This window comes from Hemiscyllium ocellatum, unplaced genomic scaffold (assembly GCF_020745735.1).
Source record: "Hemiscyllium ocellatum isolate sHemOce1 unplaced genomic scaffold, sHemOce1.pat.X.cur. R8, whole genome shotgun sequence".
Lineage (NCBI taxonomy): Eukaryota > Metazoa > Chordata > Chondrichthyes > Orectolobiformes > Hemiscylliidae > Hemiscyllium > Hemiscyllium ocellatum.
In genome coordinates this window covers 572,265-598,436 of record NW_026867635.1, presented here as the reverse complement: position 1 = coordinate 598,436, position 26,172 = coordinate 572,265, and the positions used below count along the sequence as shown (strand labels likewise).

Sequence of the window (26,172 nt, the reverse complement as noted above, 5' to 3'; positions counted from 1 at the left end):
AGTCATGAGCAAAAGGTCAAAACGATCTGATATTGGAGTCGGGGAAGGTAAACATTGTTGTTAATTAAAGGAAGACGGTATAAAGCTGATGTTGGGTGGGAGGGACGTCTTGTGGTACAGTGGCAGTGTCCCTACTCACCCTCCTCTCTGACCTACCGTTTCATCCCCACCCCCATTCATCTATTGTACACTTTTCTACCTTCTCCACAGCCTCCCCCTTCCTCCCCCCACCCTTTATCGCTCCACCTTGGAGGATTTCTGCCTCTATTCCTGATGAAGGGCTTTTACCCTTAAATTAACAACAATCTTTCCCTTCCCCTGGATTCCATGATTAAATTTTGTTGAGCTTTTGCTCGTGATTGGAACTGAAATTTATTTCAAATGATGAAACAGTTACAAATTTTGATTGAATTGCTAACAAAGCGGACTACAGATTCCCCCAACTTACCCCAGTTCTTATCTTCCAGCTCAGCAGTGTCCTCATGACCTTTCCCACCTGTCAATCTCCCTTCCCTCCTATCCGTTCCACACTCCCCTCTGAACTATCGACTCCATTCCCACCCCAATTCACCTATTGCACTCTTTGCTTCCTTACCCCACCCTCCTCTCTGACCTATCGTTTCATTCCCACCCCCATGCATCCACTGTACTCTTTTCTACCTTCTCCCCAGCTTACCCCTCCCTCCCCCCACCACCTTTATCGCTCCACCTTGGAGGCCTTCTGCTTCTATTCCTGATGAAGGGCTTTTACCCGAAACGTCGATTTTCATGCTCCTTGGATGCTGCCTGACCTGCTGTGCTTTTCCAGCACCACTCTGATCTAAAGACTACAGAGTATGCAGAGACTCTCACTCTATCAGCAGCAGTGGACAGACAATGCTTCACTGTCAGGTTGTCCACTTGTCAGATGTCAGCTGGGTTGTGTCTTTGAGTAAAGTGCTTATTATCGCTGAGCTTATGAGGGAAGGAGATGCTGTTAGTGGAGAGATCAACATAAAAGTATTTCCTCAGTTGAAGTGCTGCTTGTGACAGTAAGTATTGCATGAAAAACTCTTTACCTCGTTAAAAAAAAACAAGTGGAAGTTATTTAATTAAACGCACACATTGAATTGTTAGTTGCTGAATAAATGTCTCACCGTGAGCAGAGTTTGCAACAAGACACCGGTGCATTGGCATTAAAATAATTGCAAGTAAAGCAACATGCAAATGGAATCAAATTGTGTTTATACTTTGCATTCTATCCTTGATGACCTCAGAGATGGATGGACATGTTGCGATTGGTTTAGCCACGATGATTGTTTCGTAATATGTAAATATCTGGCTGTATCAAAAGGAGAGGCTCAACAGGGACAGTGACATAAGTTGACGGCTCAAGGGCAAAGTCATTCACTGGTTCAGAGGAGAGGTGGTTCAGGTTGGTGATACTTTTTTATGCTTCTCTCTGTCTGTTTCGGTTCCTTTGGTTCGATTGCTCTTTCTCTCTCTCTTTCTCTTTCTGACTGTCCTCCGCTCTACCTCTCTCTCTCGCTATCATTGTCGGTCTCTCTCACTCACTCTTTCTGTCTCAGTGTCTCTCTCCGTTTGTCTCTTTCTCTGTCACTGATTCTCTTTCTCTCTCGCGCTCTGTAATTCTCTCCTTCTCTGACACGGTCTCTCTCTCTCTCTCTCTCTCTGTCTCTCTCTCTCTCTCTTCCTCTCCCAATGTATCTCTCTCTCCCACTGTCTCTCTCTCTCTCAATGTCTCTTTCTCGCTGTCTCTTGTCACTCTTCTTTTCACTCTCAATGTTTTGCTGTGTCCCTCAATGAATCTCTCTAACTCTCTTTCTGATCCTTTTTCTTGCTCATTCCCCCGCTGTATCTCTCATGTCTCTCTCTCGTTGTCTCTCTCTCTCTGTGTCTCTCTCCGTTTCTGAATTCATCTCTCTCTGTCCTTCACAGTATCTCTATCTCTTGTCTCTCTCTCTCTCTTTCTCTTTTGAACAATCTCTCTCTTAACTTGTCTCTCTTTCTCACGATCCATCTCATTCTGTCCCTCTTTCTCCTTTTTTTTCCTGTGTCACTCTCATTTTCTCTATATCTTTCATGCTTTCTATCTCTTTCTCTCCGTCACTGTCTATCCCTCTCGCTCTTTCTGTCGTAGTAACTCTCCATCTCTCTCTGTCTAACTGACTCTGATTCCGTCATTCTCTCTATCTCTCTCTCCCTCACTGAATCCCTCCCACTCCCTCTCTCTCACACACTGTGACTGTTTCTTTCTCACTGTCTGCCACTCTCGCTTTCTGTGTCTCTCATTGTCCCTGTCACTTTCACTCTCTCACACTGTCTTTGCTTTCTGCCTCACAGTATCTCTCTTTGACATACATGCTCTCTCATTGATTTTTTTGTTCCTCTTTTTTGCTTTTTCCCACTCATATCTCTCTTTATGTTTCTCTTTCTTGCTTCACCAACACCACCCCCCCCCCACCATTCACGTCTATCTTTCTTTCCTTCTGTATTTCTCTGTTTCTACTCCTTGTCTGGCTCGCTCTATCTCTCCACTCTCTCTGTCCATCACCTTACCTCTCTCTCACACTCCCTCTCTCTCACACGCACCCACACACTTTGATCTCTTGTTGTCGCTCTCTCTGTCCTTCTTTCTTGTTCTTCCCCCATGTCTCTCGCTTTTTCTTTTTTCTGCCTCTCTCTCTTCCTCTAGCACCCTCTCTCACCGTGTCTCTCTCACTGCCACTTCGTCGCTCACTAACTCCCTCTCTCTCCCACACACATTCTCTGTCTCTGTTTCTCTCTCCCTCCCTGTGTGCCTCACTCTCGCTATCTCTTTCTCTCTCTCCCTCTCTGCTTCTCACACTCTCTCTATTCTCTTTCTTTCTGTAAGTGTCTCTGTCTCACTGCTTCTCTCTCTGTCTTTCTATCGCACACTTTCCCACTCTGCATGTCTGATTGTCTCTCCCTCTCTCTCACTGTCTCTCTCCATCTCTCTCTCACTCTCTCTCTCTGTCGTTCTCACAAGTTGTCTCTCTTTTTCTCTCTGTCTCCTTCGCTCACTTTTTTTTTGTATGAGTCTGTCTGCTTTTCTCTCTCACTCACTGTCCTTCAGCCTGTCTCTCTCGTTCTCTCTGGAGGAGGGTGCGGTTTTCGGGCCTCCGAGGAAACAGTAGTAAAACCAGAACCTTTGCACTTTGATATATTTACTGGGTAATCAACCACCATTATCCATTCCTAACTATCTGTGAAATGAATACGATGAACCGCAAACCACTGGCAGCATCTGTGGGAAGAAAGCATAGTTAATAATTCGAGTCTGTTGACCTTTCATCAGGGAATCAGTGGTATTTATTGTGAAGACTGGGTTAGGTGTGTGTTCGGGAAAGGGGGGGGGATCTGACTGGATAGGTGGAGGTGGAGCCCAGATAGATAGATCGAGAGAGAGATGTGTGATAACATGCACCTGAAAGAGGTTCTGTATCTCTTCTAGAAATGTCACAGAGTAGTTAAGATATACAGCTCGGAAACTCGTCCATTCTGACAGATATCCCAACACAATCCAATCCTCCCTGCCAGCACCCTGCCCATATTCGTCCAAACCCTTCCGATTCATATACCCATCCAGATGCCTTTTCAATGTTGCAATTGTACTAGCCTCTATCTCTTCGTCTGATAGCTCATTGCATTCATGTGCCACTCTCTACGTGATAAAGTTGCTGCCTTAGTCTCTTTTAACCGCTCACATGAAACATATGCCCTCTAGTTCTGGACTTCCCAACTTTTAGACTTTGTCTATTTAACCTATGCATGCCCCACATTATTTTGTAAATCTCTGGAAGGTCACCCATCAGCCTCCAACTCTCCAGGGAAAAGAGCCCCAGCCTATTCAACCTCTCCCTATAGCTTAAATCCTTAAACATTGGCAACATATTGTAAACTTTTTCAGAACCCTTTCTAGTTTCACAAAATCTCCCGAAAGGAAGGAGACCAGAACTGCACGCAATATTCCAACAGAGGCCTAACCGATGTCATGTAAGCTGCAGCATGACCTCCCAACTCCAGCACTCAACACTCTGGCCAATAATGGAAAACATACCAAATGCCTTCTTCACTGTCCTATCTACCTGCGAATCCACTTTCAAATATCTGTAAACCTGCATTCCAAGGTCTCTTTATTCAGCGACACTCCCTAGGACCTTACCATTAGGTATATGAGTCCTGCTAAGATTTGCTTTCCCAAAATGCAGCACCTCACATTTATCTGCATTAAACTCCAGCTACCACTTCTCAGCCCAGTGGCCCATATGATCAAGATCCTGTTGCAATCTGAGGTAACCTTCTTCGCTGTCCACTCGACCTCCAATTTTTGTGTCATCTACAAACTTTTTCTTCATACCTCTTATGCTCACTCGAGAATGTACGTAAGCCTCCAGTTGTGGGTTCACCAACCTCGGACAATGAAAGCCAACATGCCTTTTGTCTTCTTAACATGTTGCTATCCTGGTGCACCTTTACTTTGGATTTCAAAGACATCTGGACAAGGCCATCCACAGAGTCATAGCTTCATACAGCACGGAAACAGACCGCTCGGTGCAACCCGTCCATACCCAGCTGGTTTCCCAAACTAAACTGGTTCTAATTCACTGCATTTGTCCCATATCCCTCTGAAACTTTCCGAGTCATGTTTCAATGCAAATGTCTTTTAAATGTCGTAAATGTACCTGCAACTCTCTTCCTCTGGCAGTTCAGTCCACACATGAACCAGCCTCCGTGCGACAATGTTGCCCTCAAGCCCCTTTTAAATCTCTCTCCTCTCACCTAAAGCCTGTGTCTTCTAGTTTTGTACTCTCCTACTCTCACGAAATGACCTTTGTATTCACCTCCTCTGTGTCCCTCATGATTTTTCAACGACTGTCAGATGACCACTCAACCTCCTAAGCTCCACTGAATAAATGTCCCAGCCTATCCCTCCTCTCCTTATGGATGCCAATATTGCCCCATTCGATCACTTTTTGAATAATACTCTGCAAGTCTATCTCTTATTTCCTACTGACGTGGATAATTTCCCGTTTGCACCTTCTATGTGTTCCCCAATTTAATGAACTTGTTAATCTCATTCCAAAGCCGCCATACCTTCTCTATATCGGTCACAATGATGCACAGCTTTGAATAGTCATCAAACCTGGATATTTTAAGCTTGATTCATCCATCCAAATTACTGAACTGTGTTTTGAATAACTGGACTTACACCAGGGTCAGTTTGTGATCAGTGCATAATATTGGGAACCTGTGTAATATCCTGTGGTACATCTCAATCCTTTATAGGTACTATTAAAGCACACATTATTGTGGACATTTTCAATGTCCTGTTGTACTTGGAGTCTGCTGCGCTTTTCCAGCAACACATTTTTCAGCTGTGATCTCCAGCAACTGCAGTCCTCACTTTCTCCTAAACATCGCCTCCACCTATCCCCCAAGAGAGCAGTGGGACCACTGCAACTAATCTGAAAGTTTGGCGTGGCCTTATAACTCCTGGCAGAAACTCCAATCTTCACCTGTAAATCGTGCCCCTCGGAGACAACCACAACTTCTGCTTAATTAATGGGCAAGTACCACCCAGGACGATAGAGAGACATTTTCTGTTAGCCGACGTGTGTGTCCCGAGAGGTCTTTCACTCTTTTGCCAATGTGGTATGAATTGAACAAGTTGCTTTTTTTCCGCACTTTTCAGTTTTTCCTGTGTTTTCGCGAAAGTACAGTTAAATGGTGCTGACAAATCTCAAAATGCAGCAGCTGTGCCTGTTCTTGTTAGTGCTGCTCACAATCCCCATGTCAGATGCGGCTGCACTGGATAACCATTCCTTGATTGGCATTATTCACCAGGAAGTGTCAGTGAAGTAGACCTGACCTGACCAGCTCAGTAAGCCGGGGGCTGTGCTCAATCTTAGATCAAGTCGGAGCCTGGTTGCTTGGAACAGGTTGGTAATCAATGGAGAGAACACAGAAGGTGTAGGGAGTGCTCTGCAGCTGTGGGACATAAGGCTCAATCAAATACCCATGATCTTAAAAATAATGTGTGGAAGGGACATTCAGAAAAACTATTACCAGATTCTCTGGGGTCACATCACTAAGAGTGAAATCGATTGCATCCGCTGACATGGAAATAAAGGAGAGAGTCAAATAATTCGGAGTGATGTTTGGAGAAAATGCCCAAATGCCAAACACGGGCAACATTTTACTGTTTACTGAATGATCTCACTCACCTCTCAGTTTCTGACATTGTGTATACTTCAATGCCAGAAGTATAAGAAAAAAGGTAGGTGAACTTGCCGCGTGGGTTGGTACCTGGGACTTCGATGTTGTGGCCATTACAGAGACGTGGGTAGAACAGGGACAGGAATGGGTATTGCAGGTTCCAGGGTTTAAATATTTTAGTAGGGTCAGAGGTGGGAGTAAAAGAGGGTGAGGACCGGCATTGCTTGTCAAGGATAGTATTACAGTGGTGGAAAGGACGATGGAGGAAGACATGCCATCTGATTTAGTTTGGGCTGAGGTTAGAAATAGGAAAGATGAGGTCAACCTGTTCGGAGTTTTCTACAGGCCTCCTAATAGTCCGAGAGACGTAAAGGAAAGTATTGCAAGGATGATACAGGAGAAGAGTGAAAGTAGTAGGGTGGTTGTTAGGGGGGACTTTAACTTCCCAGATATTGACTGCGAAAGCTATAGCTCGAGTTCGTTAGATGGGTCGGTGTTTCTCCAATGTGTGCAGGAGGGTTTCCTGACACAATATGTTGACAGGCCAACAAGAGGTGAGGCCATACTGGATTTGGTTCTAGGTAATGAACCAGGCCAAGACTGGGAGGTAGGTGAGCACTTCGGGGACAGTGACCACAACTCGGTGACTTTTACTCACGTGATGGAGAGTGATAAGTGTGCAATGCAGTGCAGGAGCTATAGCTGGGGGCAGGCAAATTATGATGCGGTGGGGCATGACTTAGGATGTGTGGATTGGAAAAATAGGCTTCAAGGGAAGGACACAAATGATATGTGGAGCTTGTTCAAGGAGCAGTTATTGGGTCCTTGATAAGTATGTACCAGTCAGGCAGGGAGGAAAGGGTCTTGTGAGGGAGCCGTGGTTTAATAAGGAATTGGAATCCCTTGTAAATGGGAAGAGGGCGGCCTATGTAAAGATGAGGCATGAAGGTTCAGTTGGGGCGATTGAGAGTTATAAGGTAGCCAGGAAGGATCTAAAGAGAGAGCTAAGAGCAGCGAGAAGGGGACATGAAAAGTCCTTGATTGGTAGGATTAGGGAAAACCATAAGGCTTTCTATAGGTATGTCAGGACTAAAAGGATGACTAGGTTAGGCATCGGTCCAGTCAAGGATAGTAGTGGGAGGTTGTGCGTGGAGGCGGAGGAGATTGGAGAAACACTAAATCAATACTTTTCGTCAGTATTCACTCAGGAACAGGACATTGTTGCTGATGTGAATATTGAGTCACAAGTGATTAGAATGGATGGCTTTAAGGTATGTAGGGAAGAGGTCTGGGGAAAACTGGAAAGGGTGAAAATAGATAAGACCCCTGGGTCTCATGGCATTTATCCTAGGATCCTCTGGGAAGCAAGGGAGGAGATAGCGGAGCCATTGGCCTTTACTTTTATGTCGTCGTTGTCTACAGGAATAGTGCCAGAAGACTGGAGGATAGCGAATGTGGTCCCCTTGTTCAAGAAGGTGGATAGGGACAGCCCTAGTAACTATAGGCCAGTGAGACTCACTTCTGTTGTGGGCAACGTCTTAGAGAGAATTGTAAGGGATAGGATTTATGAACATCTGGATAAGAATAATGTGATCATGGATAGTCAGCATGGTTTTGTGAAGGGCAGGTCGTGCCTCACAAACCCTATTGAGTTCTTTGAGAAGGTGACCAAGGAAGTGGACGAGGGTAAAACAGTAGATGTGGTGTATACGGATTTTAGCAAGGCGTTCGATAAGTTACCCCATGGTAGGCTACTGCAAAAATTACCGAGGTATGGCATTGAGGGAGCATTAGAAGTTTGGATTAGTAATTGCCTGGCTGGAAGAAGACAGAGGGTAGTAGTTGATGGTAAAGGTTCATCTTGGAGTGCAGTTACTAGTGGTGTTCCACAAGGATCTGTTTTGGGTCCATTGCTGTTTGTCATTTTTATAAATGACCTGGAGGAGGGGCTTAAAGGCTGGGTGAGCAAGTTTGCGGATGATACGAAAGTCGGTGGAGTTGTGGACAGCGAAGAAGGATGTGGCAGGTTACAGCGGGATATAGATAAGTTGCAGAGCTGGGCAGAAAGGTGGCAAATGAAGTTAATTGTAGCTAAGTGTGAAGTCATTCACATTGGTAGGAGTAACAAGAAGATGGATTACTGGGCTAATGGTAGTCTACCTGATAGTTGGGATGAGCAGAGGGATCTTGGTGTCCATGTACACAGATCTCTGAAAGTTGCCACCCAGGTAAATAGTGCTGTGGAAAGGCATATGGCGTACTGGGCTTTATTGGTAGAGGAATTGAGTTCCGGTGTCCTGAGGTCATGTTGCAGTTGTATAAGACTCTGGTGCGGCCTTATCTGGAGTATTGTGTGCAGTTTTGGTAGCCATACTATAGGAAGGATGTGGAGGCACTGGAACGGGTGCAGAGGAGGTTTACCAAGATGTTGCATGGCATGGCAGGAAGATCGTATGAGGAAAGGCTGAGGCACTTGGGGCTGTTCTCATTGGAGAAAAGAATGTTTAGTGGAGATTTGATAGAGGTGTACAAATGATTAGGGGTTTAGATAGGTTTGACAGTAAGAACCTTTTTCCGCATATGGAGTCAGCTGTTACTAGGGGACACAGCTTTAAATTAAGGGGAGGCTGGTAGAGGACAGATGTTAGGGGTAGATTCTTTACTCAGCGGGTTGTGAGTTCATGGAATGCCCTGCAAGTATCAGTGGTGGACTCTCCCTCTTTATGGTCATTCAAACGGGCATTGGATAAGCATATGGAGGGTATTGGGCTAGTGTAGGTTGGGTAGGTTTCGGTCGGCGGAACATCGAGGGCCGAAGGGCCTGTACTGCGCTGTATTTTTCTATGTTCTATGTTCTATGTTCCCTTTGGCTCCTTCTGCCGCATTATTCCTATTTCTTATTGGTCTGCAAGTCTTTGTTTTTCTCTTTGTCTCTTTGTTCTGTTCCCTTGCGTTTTAGTTGCTCTACACCTTGTCCATATGCTCCTAAGTTTTTCTGGTTTATAATTCTTTCAGTATATTCCTGTTAGGGTGAAAGGAAACGTTGTTAGGTGTAGGGAATGCTGGATGTCTGAAGAAATTTGTGGGTTTGTTTAAGAAAACGAAGGAAGCATATGTCAGGTATAGACAGGACCGATCGAGTCAATCCTTAGAAGAATATAACGACAGTAGGAGAATACTTAAGATGGAAGTCAGGAGGGCAAAAAGGGGACATGAGACAGCTTTTGCAAATAGAATTAAAGATAATCCAAAGTGTTTTTACAAATACATTAAGAACAAAAAATAACTCAGGAGAGAATAGTGCCGCTCAAAGATCATCAAGGTGGCCTTTGTGTGGAACTGCAGAAAATGGGGGAGATACTAAACGACTACTTTGCATCAGTATTTACTGTGGAAAGGGATATGGAAAATATAGACTGTCAGGAAATAGATGATGACATCTTGAATAATGTCCATATTACCGAGGAGGAAGTGCTGGATGTCTTCAAACATCTAAAAGTGAATAGATCCCCAAGACGCGATCAAGGTGTACCCTACACTTCTGTGGGAAGCTAGGGAAGTGATTGCTGAGATATTTGTATCATTGATAGTCACAGGTGAGATGTCGGAAGACTAGAGGTTGGCTAACGTGGTGCCACTGTTTCAGAAATTTTGGAAAGGACAAGCAAAGGAACTGTAGACCAGTGAGCCTGAAGTCGGTGGAGGGCAAGTTGTTGGAGCGAATCCTGAGGGACAGGATGCACATGTATTTGGAAAGGCAAGGAGTGCTAAGGACTGGCTTTGTGCGTGGGAAATAATGACTCATAAGTTTGCTTGAGTTTTTTGAGGAAGTCACAAAGAGGATTGTTGAGGGCAGAGTGGTTGATACAGTCATAGATATGTACAGCATGGAAACAAAACCTTCTGTCCAACCTTTCCATGCCGACCACATATCCCAACCCATTCTAGTTCCACCTGCCAGTGACCGGCCCATGTCCCTCCGAACCCTTCCTATTCATATACCTATCCAAACACCTCTTAAATGTTGCAATTGTACCAGCCTCCACCACTTCCTTTGTCAGCTCATTCCAGACACGTATCATCCTCTCACCCAAACCCTATGCCCTGTAGTTCTGGACTCATCGAACCCAGGAAGAACACTTGGCCTCTTTGCCCTATTACTTCCCGTCATAATTTTGTACAATTCTATAAGATCACCCCTCAGCCTCCAACACATCAGGGAAAACAGCCCCAGTCTGTTCAGACTCTCTCTGTAGCTCAATCCTTCCAACCCTGGAAACATCGTTGTAAATCTTTTTTGAATTCTTTCAATTTTCAGAACATCTTTCCGATAGGAAGAAAACCTGAATTGCAACGCAATATCTCAGCAGTGGCCTAACCAATGGCATGACATCGCAAATCCTGGACTCAATACGTTTTCCATTACAAAAAGCATACCAAATTCCTTCTTCACTATCCTATCTACCTGCGACTCCACTTTCAAGCAGATATGAATCTGCACTCCAAGGTCTCTTTTTTCAGCAACTCTCCCGAGGACATTACTATTAACTGTGTATGTCCTGCTAAGATTTGCTTTCGCAAAATGCAGCACCTCGCATTTATCTGAATTAAACTCCATCTGCCACTTCTCAGCTCATTGGACCATCTGGTCAAGATCCTGTTGTAATCTGAGCTAACCCTCTTCGCATTCCACTATACCTCCAATTTTCGTTTCATCTGCAAACTTACTAACTGTATATGGACCTCAGTAAGGTCGACAATGTTCTCCATGGGAGACTGGTTAGCTAGATTAGATCTGATGAAATGCACTGAGAAGTAGCCATTTGGACATATGACTGGCTCAAAGGTAGAAGACAGAGGGTGGTGGTGGAGGGTCGTTTTTCAAATTGTGACCTGTGACCAGTGGAGTTCCACAAGGATCAGTGATGTGTCCACTACTTTTTGTAATTTATATAAATGATTTGGATGTGAGTGCGAGAGGTATCGATCGTAAATATGCAGATGACACCAAAATTGGAAGTGTAGTGGACAGCAAAGAAGGTTACCTCAGATTACAACAGGATCTTCATCAGATGGTCCAATTGGCTGACACGTGGCTGATGTAGTTTAATTCAGATCAGTGCGTGGTGCTACAGTCTGGGAAAGCAAGTCTTAGCAGAACTTATACACCTAATGGTAAGGTTCTAGCGCTATTGCTGAACAAAGAGATCTCGGAGTGCGGCTTCATTACTTCTTGGAAATGCAGGTGCAGGTAGATAAAATAGTGAAGAAGGTGTTTGGTATGCTTTCATTTATTGGTCAGAGTATTGAGCACAGAGATGGATGTTCATATTGCGGCTGTAGATTACATTGGTTCGGCCACTTCTGGAATATTGCGTGCAATTCTGGTCTCCTTCCTATCGGAAAAATGTTGTGTAACTTGAAAGGATTCAAAAAAGATTTACAAAGCTGTTCCCAGAGGGTGGAATGAACTGCCAAAGGAAGTGATGGAGGCTAGTATAACTGCAACATTTAAAATGTGTCTAGATGGGTATACGAAGAGGAAGGGTTTGGAGGGATACGCGCTGGGTGCTGGCAGGTGGCACTAGATTGGTGGGATATCTGGTCAGCATGTACTGATAAGACGGAATGTTCAGTTTCCGTGCTGTACATCTCTATGACTCTCTGACGTCCCCTTCCAGCTGACTGTTCCTGAAGCTCTCATTCTGTCTCTCTGTCTCTCTTCCCGTCTCTGTCTATTTCCACCCGTCACGTGTGGCATGAGGCATTGAGTAGGGCATCAGTCAAAGGACATTAACATGAAGCTGCAGTGAGTTATCAAGAAGGCTAGTGGCATTCTGTGATTCATTGCACGAGGATTTGCACAAAAATAAGTAACAATGTTTTGCTCTTTGTCACATTACACTCGTTCTTTCTTTAAACCTCTCGCTAATCGTAGAGTTTACTATAACTCTGGGACAGGACAGGGAATTAAAGTAAATCAACATTGACCTTCCTATGCAAACTTTTGAAATATGAATTGATGACTTTTACGATGTTTCCAATATAATGGGTATTGTTCTGAGTAACTCATCTCAAACTTGACCCACTGACATTGCACAGAGAATGTTTTACCCAAGGTCCGTCCCTTAATTCACACCCTGACTTTACCCCTTTCAGTTTCCTCCGAGCAGGTCAGCACTGGGTGTTTGATTCTGGGAGAGGACATTTTGCCTTCCAATCTTCACCTCCAAATCGTACCCATGGGAGATAACCAGGACTTCTGCTTAATTACTGGGCAAGCACCACCTTGGACAATAGAAAGGCATTTTCTGTTTGCCGACATGTGTGTCCCTGCATATCTTTCACGCTCTTGCCAATGTAGTATGAATTGAACAAGTTGTTTTTATCCTTTTCAGATTTTTTCTGTGTTTTCCCTGCAGTACGGTTAAAGGGTGCTGACAAATCTCAAAATGCGGACACTCTGCCTGTTCCTGTTGGTGCTGCTCACAATCCCCATGTCAGATGCAGCTGCACTGGATAACCGTGCCTTGTCTCTCATTGTCCTTCGGTAAGTGTCAGTGACACTGATCTTATCTGACCATCTCTGGAAGCTGGGGGCTTTGCACAATCTGAGGTCAAGTCAGAGCCTGGTTGCCTGGAGCAGGCTGGTAATAAATGGCGAGGACACGGCAGGTATAGGGAGTTCTCTGCAGCTGTGGGAAATAAGTCTAAACCGATTAACCAGGACTCTCATTACTCCCAGAGGCAGGGACTTCCAGGGAAACTATTAGCAGATTTCCTGGTGTCATATCTCTAACAGTGAAATCGATCGCACCCGCTGACCCCGAAATAAAGGAGAGAGTGAAGTACATCGGAGTGAGGTTTGAAGAGAAAGTCCAAATCCCCCAAACAGGCAACATTTTACTGTTTACTGAATCATTTCACTCACTTCTCAGTTTCCCTTCGTCTCCCTCTGGCTGCTTTGCTATTATTCCTAAATCCTGTCAGTCTGGAAGTCTTTTGTTCTGTTTGTCTGTGTATGCCCCAAACATTTTTCCAGTTAACAATTCTTCCAGGATTCTCCCGACATCCAGCTCCCACTGATTGCACCTGAAGCTCTAATTGTCTCTCTCTCTCTCTTTCTCTCTCTCCGTCTATATTTATTTCAAAACCATCCCCTGTTTCATGCGGCATCAAGTAGTACATCAGTCAAAGTAACTTAAAATGAAGTTACAGCGAGTTACCAAGAGGCTTGTGGCATTTTCTGATCCATTGCAGGAGAATTTGTCCAAAAATAAGTAACATAGTTCTGCTCTCTGTCAATTACCCTGATTCTCTCTTTAAACCTTTCACTGATCCCAGAATTAACTACAACAATCGGATAGAGATACAAAGTAAATCAACATTGACCTTCCCATGCAATAACTTGAAACGTGAATTGCAGGGTTTCACGTTTTCTTTAATATGATAGACGTTGTTCCAAGTAACTCATCTCAAACTGTGCCTACTGACACTGCAAAGAGAATGTTTTACCCAAAGTCTGTTCCTTGACTCACACCCTGACTTTATCTCTTTCAGTTTCGACAATGCAGCTGGGCGCCAGCCGACCAATTATGGGAGAAAACACTTCGCCTTCCTGTTGGCTTTACCTGCTTCCCAGTGCAGAGAGATCGACAGACATGTAGAAAAGAACGACAGGATATTATTGAATTCTTTCATTACCGACGATGTTGACATTTTCCTTAAATACCCAGGTGGAAATTACCTCGCTGTCTTCCAGAACAGCGGCAGTCGTTGCCCAGAAAGTAAATTGCTGAACCCCACCTCGATCAACGGGAACCACACCATGGCTCAGCTTTTCCAAACTCTGCTGACTAACAGAACCCAGCACAATAACCAGCCAGTGGGCTGTATCATTCTCTACACCACCTACAGCCCATGTCAAGATGACTGTTTCAGTAACACGGGGAATTGTGAGATCATCCCTGCCTTGCAAAGTTCCCCATTTCGGGACATATGGACTGAACCAGACATTCACAAGTATTTTGTCTTCAGCAAAATATTTGCCAATGATGCAGATCAGAGCCGACATCAGGAAATCCGGGAAAAGCTGGCTGCAGTGGAGAATACCGGGTTTCATGTCAGAAGGTGTGATGGAAAAGGCCGATTCATGTGTCGAGAATGCTCCGCACCAGAATACTGCATCGAATAGGCTCCAAGAATTGATTTAACAGAATAAGGATCTGGGAATTTCTGTAAATGGGTGCCGTGCCTGTTCAAATACATCTATCACATTTCAAATCAGTATAATAATCTGAATTTACTAAATTACACTGATATCCTTTTTGCTTGTCATTCAATGAATCATACTAGATGTGATCAGAGATAAAATGTTAGTTATCCACTCAACAAATTCAAGAAACCCTCACAGTCAAAATAAATTGCATTCACAAAGTCTTTTTCCTGTCCAGCAACACATCTGCAAATGCAACCCAATAGTGGTCCCACATTCTCAGTGTCAGTCCTATTCTAACCAGTCTTATTCCTGGTGAAGGGCTCCTGCCCGAAACGTCCATTTTCCTGCTGCTTGGATGATGCCTGACTTTCTGTGCTTTTCCAGCACCACTCTAATCTTGACTCGAATCTCCAGCATCTACAGTCCTCATTTTCGCCTTATTGAAACCCTGCTGATCACTGCAGTCAGAGATGTTTCACAACAATACTTGATAAGGTTCAGAAACCATTTCAAATTATGTTGCCAGGGTTACGGGGTTTGATCGATAGGGAGAGGTTGAATAGACTGTACTCCATGTAATCTAACCTTGCGAGCTAGTCTACCATGAGGAACCCAGTCGAACCCCTCACTGAAATGCATCTGGTTCCCATCCATCCATCCATCCATTAAAAGACATTTGTATGGGTATAAGAATAGGACGGGTTTTTTTTACCGAATATTGGCCAAATGCTGGAAATGGGGATAGATTTATTTCGGATACCTGGTAGGCTGTTTCATTGCTGAATATTTCTCTAACTCTCTGACTGTAACTCTAATACGAAAGTTATACAGTAACATTCAAACCCAGTGCTGAAGTTGGATGTGAAATACTTGCACTGAGGCTGGTGTCCTTCTTAAAGTCCCCCTTTATTTACACATGAGTAGCCCTTCCCTTTATCAATGTCTCATTCAGAGACCACATCTCTGACACTGACCCTTCTTAGCTGTTAGCCACATTATCAACCCCAATCAGTGAACTCATATTCTATGAGATCCAGCTAGCTGTATGGTCTCAACGACTCTTGCATGTCCCCTGGAAATAAAGCAGACACTAAAGAGAAACAGTTACATAACGACGGTAAAGGAACGGATAAGGCCACGCTGGGGAAGAAAAGGGAGCTACACATTTTGGGTGACTCAGAGAGTGGAAAAAATCGAATGGGAAGGAGATCAGTAAAGAATGAGTAAAACTGATTTAATCGCCTGAATGAAGCATTCCATTTACCAAATCGTTTAAGAGTTTGGGTGCAGCATGTCTTCACTTTCCCCTTAATCGCTCTGCAGTTTCTGCATCATTACCAAATGTTCTCTCTCCAATATTGTAGTGTTGGAATCGTTTGAACAGCAGAGATATCATTTCTTTGCACCGCTGTATTCAGTGAAATGAGTCGCATGTATGACCACACGTGATTATTCTGCTTTTGATTTATGCATATAAAATAAAGTTAATTCCACCATTGAACAGCAATCTGTTTGCAGATGTATGATTTCTGTTTTGTGAAGAAATATGAACGAGCTGGAGAAGTAATGGCAATGCCCATGGAGGGGATTCTCCAACATTACAGTTGGAAGTTGGGGTCAGGGAGGGGGTTGGGGTTCACAAGAACTATTCAGGAGGGAAAGGGAGAGACACGTGGTGTACATTGTAGCATCAAGGCAGTGAGAAGAACGACATGCGGCCTGGAGGGAAATCTGGCTCCATTGTCAAAGGCAGGGGCTAAGTAACAAATGCCATAAAGTATTGACTCACAGGAAGTAAGGATCAGGCTGGGCTGACAGGGAAAGAGGCAACATACACTAGTTGGAGGGTGAACAATACAGGGTCACTGTGAACCTGTTGCCAGTCACCATATAGTTACTGGGGGAAACATCAACAAAGCCTGGCGGACCGTCACCTCAGTGAACGATGCTCTTTGGTCTGCCTGAAACGTGTTGGTCTTCCGTAGCGAGGATTTGACCCCGATTGAGTGTTGCAGACTGACACATCTCAAGGTCCAGGACTACGTGCTGTGGGATAGACGAGAGCTTGGGGCAGCTGCTGCCATGGTGCAGTGGGGAGGACCACTATCTCAGGTCTTCCTGCTGAAGGGAAATGGGGGTTCGCTCAGTTATCGGACCCTCCCAGTGATTCCTGTAGGTTTAATTATGTGCGTATAAGAGAGCGTTTTTGATTTTTGGTTCAAGTCATTTCCAATATTTTGTTTGTTTACTTGAACGGAATATTCTTTATTGTGATATTCTTTATTGTCACATGACATGCAACTGTAAGGGCCAAACTGCATTTGTGACTAACCGTATACGGAAAAATATTTCTGATGAATAAAATGTAATTTTGAAATTTAAAGAAAAGCCATGCTCAGTGTTAGACTGTTCACAATCAGCATGTATTTACTGGGTGGTGTGCAGATGAGGCCAGACTCTGAATGAGACGGTTTACAGTCTCCATTGTATAGTGACAGAGACGTGTCAAATGAGGTCATACTCAGTGTGAGATTGTTTACAGACACTGTGCAGATACTGGGAGGTGTGTAGTTCAGGTTAGAATCGCCGTTCGATTGTTTAAAGTCAGCGTACAGATCCTGGGATGCGTGTAGACCAGGTCAGAGTCACTGTGAGACTCTTTACAGTGAGTGTACAGTTACTGGGGGTGTCCACATCAGGCCAGACTCTTTACAGTCAGTGTATTGTTACTGGGAGCTTGCAGGTCAGAGCAGAATTACTGTGAGACTCTTTACACTCAGTGTATAGTTACTGGGAGGTGTGTAGATCACGCGAGCCTCAGTGTGAGACAAAAACAAAAAATGCTGGAAAACCTCAGCATGTCTGGCAGCATCTGTGAAGAATAATCTGAGTTAACATTTCAAGTCCGCTGACCCTTCAGCACTACACCTCACCGTGGGAACAGTGTGCTGATATTTATTGGGGTCTTTGTCCATGAGGCCAGTTTGCAGCGACAGCATGGATAATGGGAGGCTTGTAGATGAGGACAGGCTTTCTGTCAGACGGTTTGCAGTGACTGTATGGTTACTGGGAGGTATGTAGTTGAGGACAAAAGGATAACCACAGAGAGAATAGGGTCCCTAAAAGATCAGTAAAGCGGCCTTTGTGTGGAGCCACAGAAAATGTAGGAGATACTACATGAATATTATGCCTCAGTACTTATTGTGGAAAATGATATGGAAGATCGTGACTGTAGGGAAATAAATGGAGACATCTTACAGAATGTCCATATTCAACAGGAGGAAGTGCTGGATGTCTTTAAATGGGTAAACGTGGATAAATCTCCAGGACCTGATGAGGTGTACCTTAGAACTCTGTGGGAAGTAAGGAAAGTGATTGCTTGGCCTCTTGCTGAGATATTTGTATCATTGATAGTCACAGGTGAGGTGCAGGCAGACTGGAGGTTGGCTAACGTGGTGCCACTGTTTAAGAAGAGTTGCAAGGACATGCCAGGGAACTATAGACCAGTAAGCGAGACGTTGGTGTTGGGCAAGATGTTGGAGAGAATCCTGAGGGAAAGGATATACATATATGTGGAAATACAAGGACTGCTTAGGGATAGTCAATATGGTTTTGTGTGTGGGAAATCATGTCTCACAAATCTGATTGAGCTTTTAGAGAAACTAGCAAAGAGGATTGATGAGAGCAGAGCGATAGATGTTACCTATGTGGTCTTCAGTTAGGCATTCGACAAGGTTCCCAATGGGAGATTGATTAGCAAGGTTCGATCTCATGGAATACAGGGAGAAAGAGCCATTTGGTTACAGAACTATCTCAAAAGTAGAGGAGAGAGTTTGGTGGTCGAGGCTTGTTTTTCAGACTGGAGCCCTGCGACCAGTGGAGTGCCACAAGGATCAGTGCTGGGTCCTCTACTTCTTTGTCATTTACATACATGATTTGGACGCGAGCATCAGAGATACAGTTAGTAAGTTTGCAGGTGACACCAACATTGGAGATGAAGTGGATAGCAACGAGGGTTACCTCAAATTACAACAGGATCTTGATCAGATTTAGGCAATGAGATGAGACGTGGCACATGGAGTTTAATTCCTATAAATGTGCAGTGCTGCATTTTGGGAAAGGAAACCTTAGCACGACTTATACACTTAATGGTAACGTCCTATGGAATGTTGCTGAGCAAAGAGACCTTGGAGTGCAAGCTCATAGCTCCTTGAAAGTGGAGTCGCAGGTAGGTAGGATAGTGAAGAAGGCGTTTGGAATGCTTTCCCTTATTGGTCAGAGTGTTGAGTACAGGGGTTGGGAGGTCATGTTGTGGCTGTATGGGACATTGGTTGGGCCACTGTTGGAATATTGCATGCAATTCTGGTCAGCTTCCTATCCGGTAGATGTCGTGTAACTTGAAAGGGTTCAAACAAGATTTACAAGGATGTTGCCAGGGTTGGAGGATTTGAGCTATAGGGAGCAGCTGAATAGTCTGGGGTTGGTTTCCTTGGAGCGTCGGAAGCTGAGGGATGACCTTATAGATGTTTACAAAATTATGAGGGGCATGGATAGGTTAAGTAGGCAAAGTCTTTTCCCTGGGTTCGGGGAGTTCAGAACGGGAGGGCATGGGTTTAGGGTGAGAGGGGAAAGATATAAAAGAGACCTAAGCGGCAACCTTTTCACACAGAGGGTGGTACGTGTCTGGAAGAGACAAAGGTTGATACAATTGCAACATTTAAGAGGAATTTGGATGGTTATATGAATAAGAATGGTTTGGAGGCAGGTGGGCCGGGTGCTGGCAGGTGGGAAGAGAATGGGTTGGAATATCTGGTGGGCATGGGCGGGTTGTATCAAATGATCTTTTTACATGTTGTATATCACTATGCCTTATGGCAGGCTCTATATGAGACTGTTTGCAGTGACTCTATAGTCACTGGGAGGTGTATAGATACGGACAGGCTCTCTATGAGACTGTTTGCTGTGACTGCATGGTTACTGGGAGTTGAGAGCAGAGTCAGTGGGAGATTGTTTGCTGTCATCACATATTTGCTGGATGGTCTGTAGATCAGGTCAGAGTCACTGTGAGACTGTTTACAATCACAGTATATTAACTGGCGGGTGTGTCGATGAGGCCACGGTCACTGATAGACCGTTTACATTAACCGTACAGTTACTGAGAATGTGTAGTTGAGGCCAGACTCACTGTGAGACTGCTTACAGTGATATCATACTTTCTGGGAAGTGTATCAATGATGTCACGCTCAGTGTCAGACTGTTGGGGGTTCCCTTGTGGGGATGGATCCAGCACATTCAGACTGTGTTTTCACTGGAGAGTTGCAGAAGAGCAGGTGCCCTGATTAAACATCCTAGGATTCTGTGAGGATGAGAAAGGGGTGATGCTGAGAGGTTGTGTCCCCAGTGGGAGAATCCAGAACAAAGGTGGCACACCTTCAGAGTAAGGAGTCTCCCATCAAAGACAGAGAAGAGCGAAGATTCATAGAATATTCTCGCGCAGTTCAGGCCCAATATCCCACGATGTCGCACTGGCCTGTGAGACCGGTCCGCAGCCTATCTATCCAACACTATGGTATTATCATCCATATGTTTAACAAATGACCAGATAAACGCCCTGAAAATTGGCAAGTCTACTACTGTTGCAGGCAGTTCACTCCACTCCCATGCTACTCCCTGAGTAAAGAAACTACCTCTGACATCTGATCTATGTCTATCATCCCTCAGTTTAGAGCTATATCCACTCGTGCTGTCAATTACCTTCTGAGGAGAAAGGCTCTCCCTGTCCATCCTACCTCACCTTCTGATTAACGTATATGCCTCAATTAAGTCACCTCTCAATATTCTTCCCTCTAACAAAAACAACCTCAATTTCATCAGCCTTTCCTCAAAAGGCCTGCCCTCCATACCTGGCAACATGCCAGTAAATCTCTGCAAACTTTCCAAAGCTTCCACATCCTTCCTATAATGCAGTGACCAGATGTGCCCACAATCCTCCCAAATGCAGCTGCACCAGAGTTTCGTACAGCTGCAGCATGAACTTCCGGTTCTGAAACTCGATCCCTCTACCAATAAAAGCAAACACACAGTTTGTCATCTTAACAACCCTATCAATCTGTGTGGCAACTTTCAGGGGTCTATGTTCATGGAGACCGAGATCTCCCTGCTCTTCTACGCTACCAAGAATCTTACCTTTAGCCCAGTAATCTTTATTTCTGTTACTCCTTCCAAAGTGACTCACTTCACACTTTTCCACATTAAACCCAATTTCCCACCTTTCAGCCCAGTTCTGCAGTTAATCTATGCCTCTCTGTAACCTGCAAGTTCCTTCAGGAGTGTCCACAACTCCAATAACCTTAGTCTCACCGACAAATGTACTCACCCAATCTACGGCCTCATCAAGGGGATTTATATAAATGACAAACAACAGTGGCCCTAAAACGTATCCTTGCAGAACCCCACTAGAAACTGAACTCCAGGATGATGATTTCCCCTCATCCACCATCTTCTTTCAGCTCGCCCATTTCTGATCCTATCCATTAAGCCACGCTCAATCCCATGTCTCTGTATTTTGTGCAATAGCCTACCGTAGGAACATTATCAAACGCCTTACTGAAATCCATATACACCACATCAACCGCTTTATCCTCATCCACCTGTCTTGTCATCACCTCAGAGAACTCAATAAGATTTGTGAGGCATGACCTACCCTTCACAATATGGTGTTGACTATCCTCAAGCAAAGTATTTCTCTGTCAATTATTATAAATCCTATCTCTTCGCCAAAATTTTATCCAAAAACGACGTAAGGCTCACTGGTCATCAATTACCAGGGTTGTCTCGACTCCCCATCTTGAACAAGGGAGCAACATTTGCCATTCTGCAGTCTTCTGACACTATTCCTGTAGACGATGACGACATAGAGATCAAAGGCAAGGATCCGGCAGTCTCCTCCCCGGCTTCCCAGAGAATCCTCTGATAAATCACAGCTGGCCAAGACTAATTCATTTTCACACACTCGAGAATTGCAAATGCATCCTCCTTGTGAACCTCAATCCTGTCTAGTCTAGCCTCAGTATTCTCCTCGACACCATTGTCTTTTTCCTGTGTGATTAGTGACAAAAAATTTCATTTCGCGCTTCCCTTATCTCCTCGGATTTCACGCACAACTTCCCATTACCATCTTTGATTGCCCCGAATCTTTCTGTAGTCATTCTTTTATTCCTGATATACTTATAGAAAGCCATAAGGTTTTCTTTGATCGTAGCTACCAACGACGTCTCTTGTTCCTTCCTGGCTCTTCTTAGCTCTCTCTTCAGTTCATTCCTGGCTAATTTGTCACTCTGAAGTGCACCAACTGAGCTATCACGTCTCATCCTAACATAAGCCTTCTTCTTCCTCTTGAAAAGAGATTCAACTTCCTCTCAGTCTGACAGGTGCATACTTAACAAGGACACGCAGTAGCTGTTCCTTGAATAAGCTACACATTTTAATTGTGACCATCCTCTACAGTTTCATTTCCTATTCTGTACATCCTAAATCTTGTCTAATTGCATCATACTTGTCTGTTACCCAGCAATTACTCTTGCCTTGTTTAAATACCTATCCCTTTCCATTGCTAAACCAAACACAGCTGAATTGTCACTATCAACAAAGTGCTTGCCTACCACCAAATCTAACACCTGGTTTGGTTCATTACTCAGTACCAAAGCCAATATGGCCTCGCCCTTTGTTGGTATTTCTATATACTGTGTCAGGAAACTCTCCTGCATGCATTGGACAAAAACTGACCCATCTAAAGTGCTCGAATTATTGTATTTCCTGTCAATATTTGGAACGTTAAAGTAACCCATAACAACTACCCTTTTTCTCTTGCTCCTTCCAGAAACATCTTTACTGTCCTTTCCTCTACATTTCTTGATCTATTTGGAGGCCTATTGAAAACTCCCAACAGGGTGACCTCTCCTTTCCTGTTTCGTAACCCAGCCCATACTTCCTCAATTACTTCCCTTGCAGTGTTGTGGGGCTGTGAAATTCTCTTCCCAAGAGAGCAGGAGAGAATGGGTCACTGAAGGTATTCCCAGCTAAGTGGTTTAGGGGCCATTGGGAAGGTGAAGTTCATGCTGCAATGAAGTGCCCAAAATTATCTTTTTAAATATTATATATAGTAAAAATCTGACCTGTATTGGGATGGACATTGTCCTAAAGGAGCATGTGTCTATCTAGAAACAACAACAGGGCTTGAGTCTTGCCGGGAGGGAAACCATGTGACTTGTTCCCAATCTCGCTCTCCTGTAGCAAGAAGAGAGTGTTCTTCTGGAAACTCCCAATCCAGGGAAGGACAGATGGGTTATTCTGGGCAGCCGTTAGTATGAGGCAACACAGGAAGATTCAGGCAGTATGTTTCCACAGAGTGTGACTTCTCTCCCTCAGTGGAGAGACTCTCAGCAGCTCACGTACAGCACGCAGGCTGGGATTCAGGGAAGTGAGCGGTTCAGTAGAAAAGCAGAATGATCAGTTCTGCTCATTTTCAAGTTGGGAATTTAATTATTTATCTTCTATTTTTAAGAAGTGTGTTTTATCTTGACTTCTCTTCATGCTCCTGAACAATCTCCCAGTCTGTATTATCTTAGGCACTTTACTTTTGCTGCACCTTTCCGGCTGGTTTACAAAAAGGAGATATTTTCCAGAAACTCCCTCTTGCCTCTCCCCTGTGCATAGACAGAATGATATTACAAGGCAGGAGCTGTGGTGGGATAACCAGCTGCAGGTTCACTGGGGGCTGGGGAATAATTGTTTCCAATTTTGTCTCTTTGAACAGTCGCTTTAATCCAAACTCAACTGCTTCATCAAGAAAGTCACCGAATCTCCATCTCCGTTCCTGCACATCGACAAAACCGTTTGGGAAATATCCAACATTCTCCCATCGAGAGGCTGCCACATTTCATCTGAGGCTTGGAGGATGGACAGGTCGCAACTTTTCAGAAAAAATCCTTGGGCTTTCCAGAGCAATGTTCGAGCTACTCAATTATTGACTGTACCTAGGCAGTGCCCAGCAGTTTAACTTCTCCAATCATTGGAGCTGCACCATGGGTGGTTTTCTGTCAATTCATCACATTCAAATGATAACCCTGACTGTTACAATAACCTTGCCCTGTCTGATATGAATTCCCTGTGACACAGCCCGTTGCGAGCAGTTACAAATTGCATGCTCCTCATATTTACAAATGTTTTTATCACTTGGGTAGTCATTTCTCGAAAGGGGATTTATTGACAAACTGTTTATTTGGATGAAGAGGAATTGTGGACTGTGCTGCATTTTTCCTCCCAGTGTTATTTTATGGTCCTATTTTCTGCTCCACCCTCCTTCATTCACTCACCTTCCTTTTAACTTGTCGAACGCCTGTTAGAGTTTGAACATTTGTGCGGTCTGGTGGAATCACGCAGGCCTGAATTATCTCTCGCAGAAGTTGGCAGCACTTTCAGATACAAGTACTAAGACGAAACTGTGAGGTTAGATCAGTCTGGGCAGCAAACAGTGAACTGACACTGTCTCAGCAATCCTACTTAGAAATTATTGTCTGTTTGCCAGATCAAGAAAAACTGAGTTCAGATTAGGTCACCATTTTCTGAGCCATTTCTTCAATGTTTATTTTCAAAGAATCGCTATGGTGTGGAAGCAGGTCATTTGGTCCATTTCTGTTCACACTGACCCTCCGAAAAGGATCCTACCCAGACTCATTCCCACTACCATTTCTCGGTAATCCTGATTTCCCGTTGTTAATCCAGCTCGCATCCACATCCCTGGACACTATAGGCAATTTAGCATGGCCGATTCACCTAACCTGCACATCTTTGAATTGTGGGAGGAAACCGGAGGACCACACCCCTCTTGTGCAAAACCAGGAATGGGGAAACATTCCATTTCTCATTCTTGTTATCAAAATTCTGTTATTTAAATCTGATGAGCCGGGAACTCATAGGCAGACTGGTGTTGGTTTTGCTCAGTACTCCGACGGATTTTCGGGTAATTAAAAGTGAAGATTTACCAGTGCAGGATGTAAAATACAACCCACGGCCCCTGATGTACGTCAATGAGTGGCGATTAAGCCAGAGAGTGATAAGTACAGTGAGCAATTCACTCATACTGGAAGCAAGTAACCATGTTAATCCTATAAACACGGATTTTCGTGCTGGATACATGCTGCACTGTTCAGCACTCATACACTGCGATAGCCCTGACGAATCATATGAGAAGGATGAGTTCAGGAGATTGGTTAAACGAGATCAGTTGTTATTGTGCGCATGTTTTTGTACAGATCACAGATGTGCAGTGAGTGTGAACTTATCTGAAGTATATATGACAGCACGTAGATTCTATCTTTTTGATGGAGAAGGCTCCGCTCCTCGCATGTCACTGGTGAAGGCATCCATTGACAGGTGGCATGATTTTGGACCATGGGTGCTGTAGGAACAATGGATGAAAGGTTGGGTCTTCGGGGGCGATGTGGGTATCTGATTCAAAGCAGGAATGCGGACATATAGGAAGAGACTAAATTGGCTAACTCAGACAGATAGGACAGTCCAGGTAACCCGCGTTAGCGTAGGAGGATAACTTACGTTTCCCTAAGATAGAAGTCTCGGATCCAAGATTAAAAGCAGTCCCTAATGAGTTGTGGTTAAAAGGCAAACATGATATGGGTTGATACGAGGATTTGAACCCATAAGAATAACCCAGAAGCCGAAGTATTGTCCTTGAAGAACACAATACCGTTAAAACCCAAGGCTATGGAAGGAATTACTCCAGTCTTCACATCTGCCTTAAAGGCTGGAGTGATAATCCGCTGTTAAAACTCATTGGTGAGGTCCCTCATTTTTTCTCATCAAAAAGGAAACATTCCCGATGAATCAGAGGAATGGAGTTTTGTTCAAGACCTGCAGGAAGTCAATAATGCTGTTGTCCCACATGCCACAAATATTCCCAACCCCTGTACTGTATTAGTTCATTTTCCACCGGACAGTCAATGGTTCTCTGCTGTGGATTTCGCAATTGCCTTCTTTCGTGTAGAGGTACACCTAGATAGTCAATTCTGTTGGACAGAGGACATTTGGAAATGGGATAGAAACTATGCAGAGTTCAATGACTTAAAGAGATTTACAAATCAAGGTAGGGGAAACTGAAGGTATGCTCTGTACCAAAACTCTTAACCCATTTCCCAAATGTAATGCTTCATCTAGACAATTACACCTGTCTCCCTCATTCTTTGGTCGCCTTCTCATTCAATATTTTTCCACTCTCTGGGCCACCCTCAACATGGAGTTCCCTTTCCCGCCCCAATATGGCTTCGTGCCTTCCTTTTCCCCTGGTTTGTAACTGTTTCTCTTTAGTGTGTGCATTATTTCCAGGGGACATAATGGTATGGTTGTGACCTGATCAGCCAGCTGAACCTAATAGAATATGAGTTCCCTGATTGAGATTAGGAAGAAGGGAAAGCCATTAGGAAGGTGAATCAATCAGGGAGCCCTGGCTGTCAGATTATAAAGGGGAGTGTCAGAGAATCTGACGTTCTGATAGCTGTCTCTGTATAAGGCATTACTCAGGTCAAGGGCTGCTTATGTGTGAATAAAAGATGACTCGGAGTTGGCCATCAGCCTCAGTGTAGTTATTTCACACACATTTCCAGCACACGGTTTGAATGCCATTGCATATGCTTCCCATT

At 44.2% G+C, this 26,172-nt stretch overlaps 1 protein-coding gene across 1 annotated transcript; it reads left to right on the top strand.

Moving 5' to 3' along the window:
• Positions 1-1,347: 1,347 nt before the first annotated feature.
• Positions 1,348-14,434, top strand: LOC132809165 (uncharacterized). Its single transcript, XM_060822522.1, has 3 exons — positions 1,348-1,414; positions 12,663-12,790; positions 13,801-14,434. The coding sequence occupies exons 2-3, from the start codon at positions 12,693-12,695 to the stop codon at positions 14,432-14,434; spliced, it is 732 nt and encodes a 243-aa protein (XP_060678505.1). The 5' UTR covers positions 1,348-1,414; positions 12,663-12,692.
• The last annotated feature ends 11,738 nt before the right edge of the window (positions 14,435-26,172 follow it).

Excerpts from the sequence above, each read along its gene's own strand:
- LOC132809165 (XM_060822522.1), top strand. The coding sequence starts at position 12,693 with ATGCGGACACTCTGCCTGTTCCTGTTGGTGCTGCTCACAATCCCCATG. Across the intron at positions 12,791-13,800 it reads TTGTCTCTCATTGTCCTTCG|TTTCGACAATGCAGCTGGGC; the intron begins GTAAGTGTCAGT and ends TATCTCTTTCAG.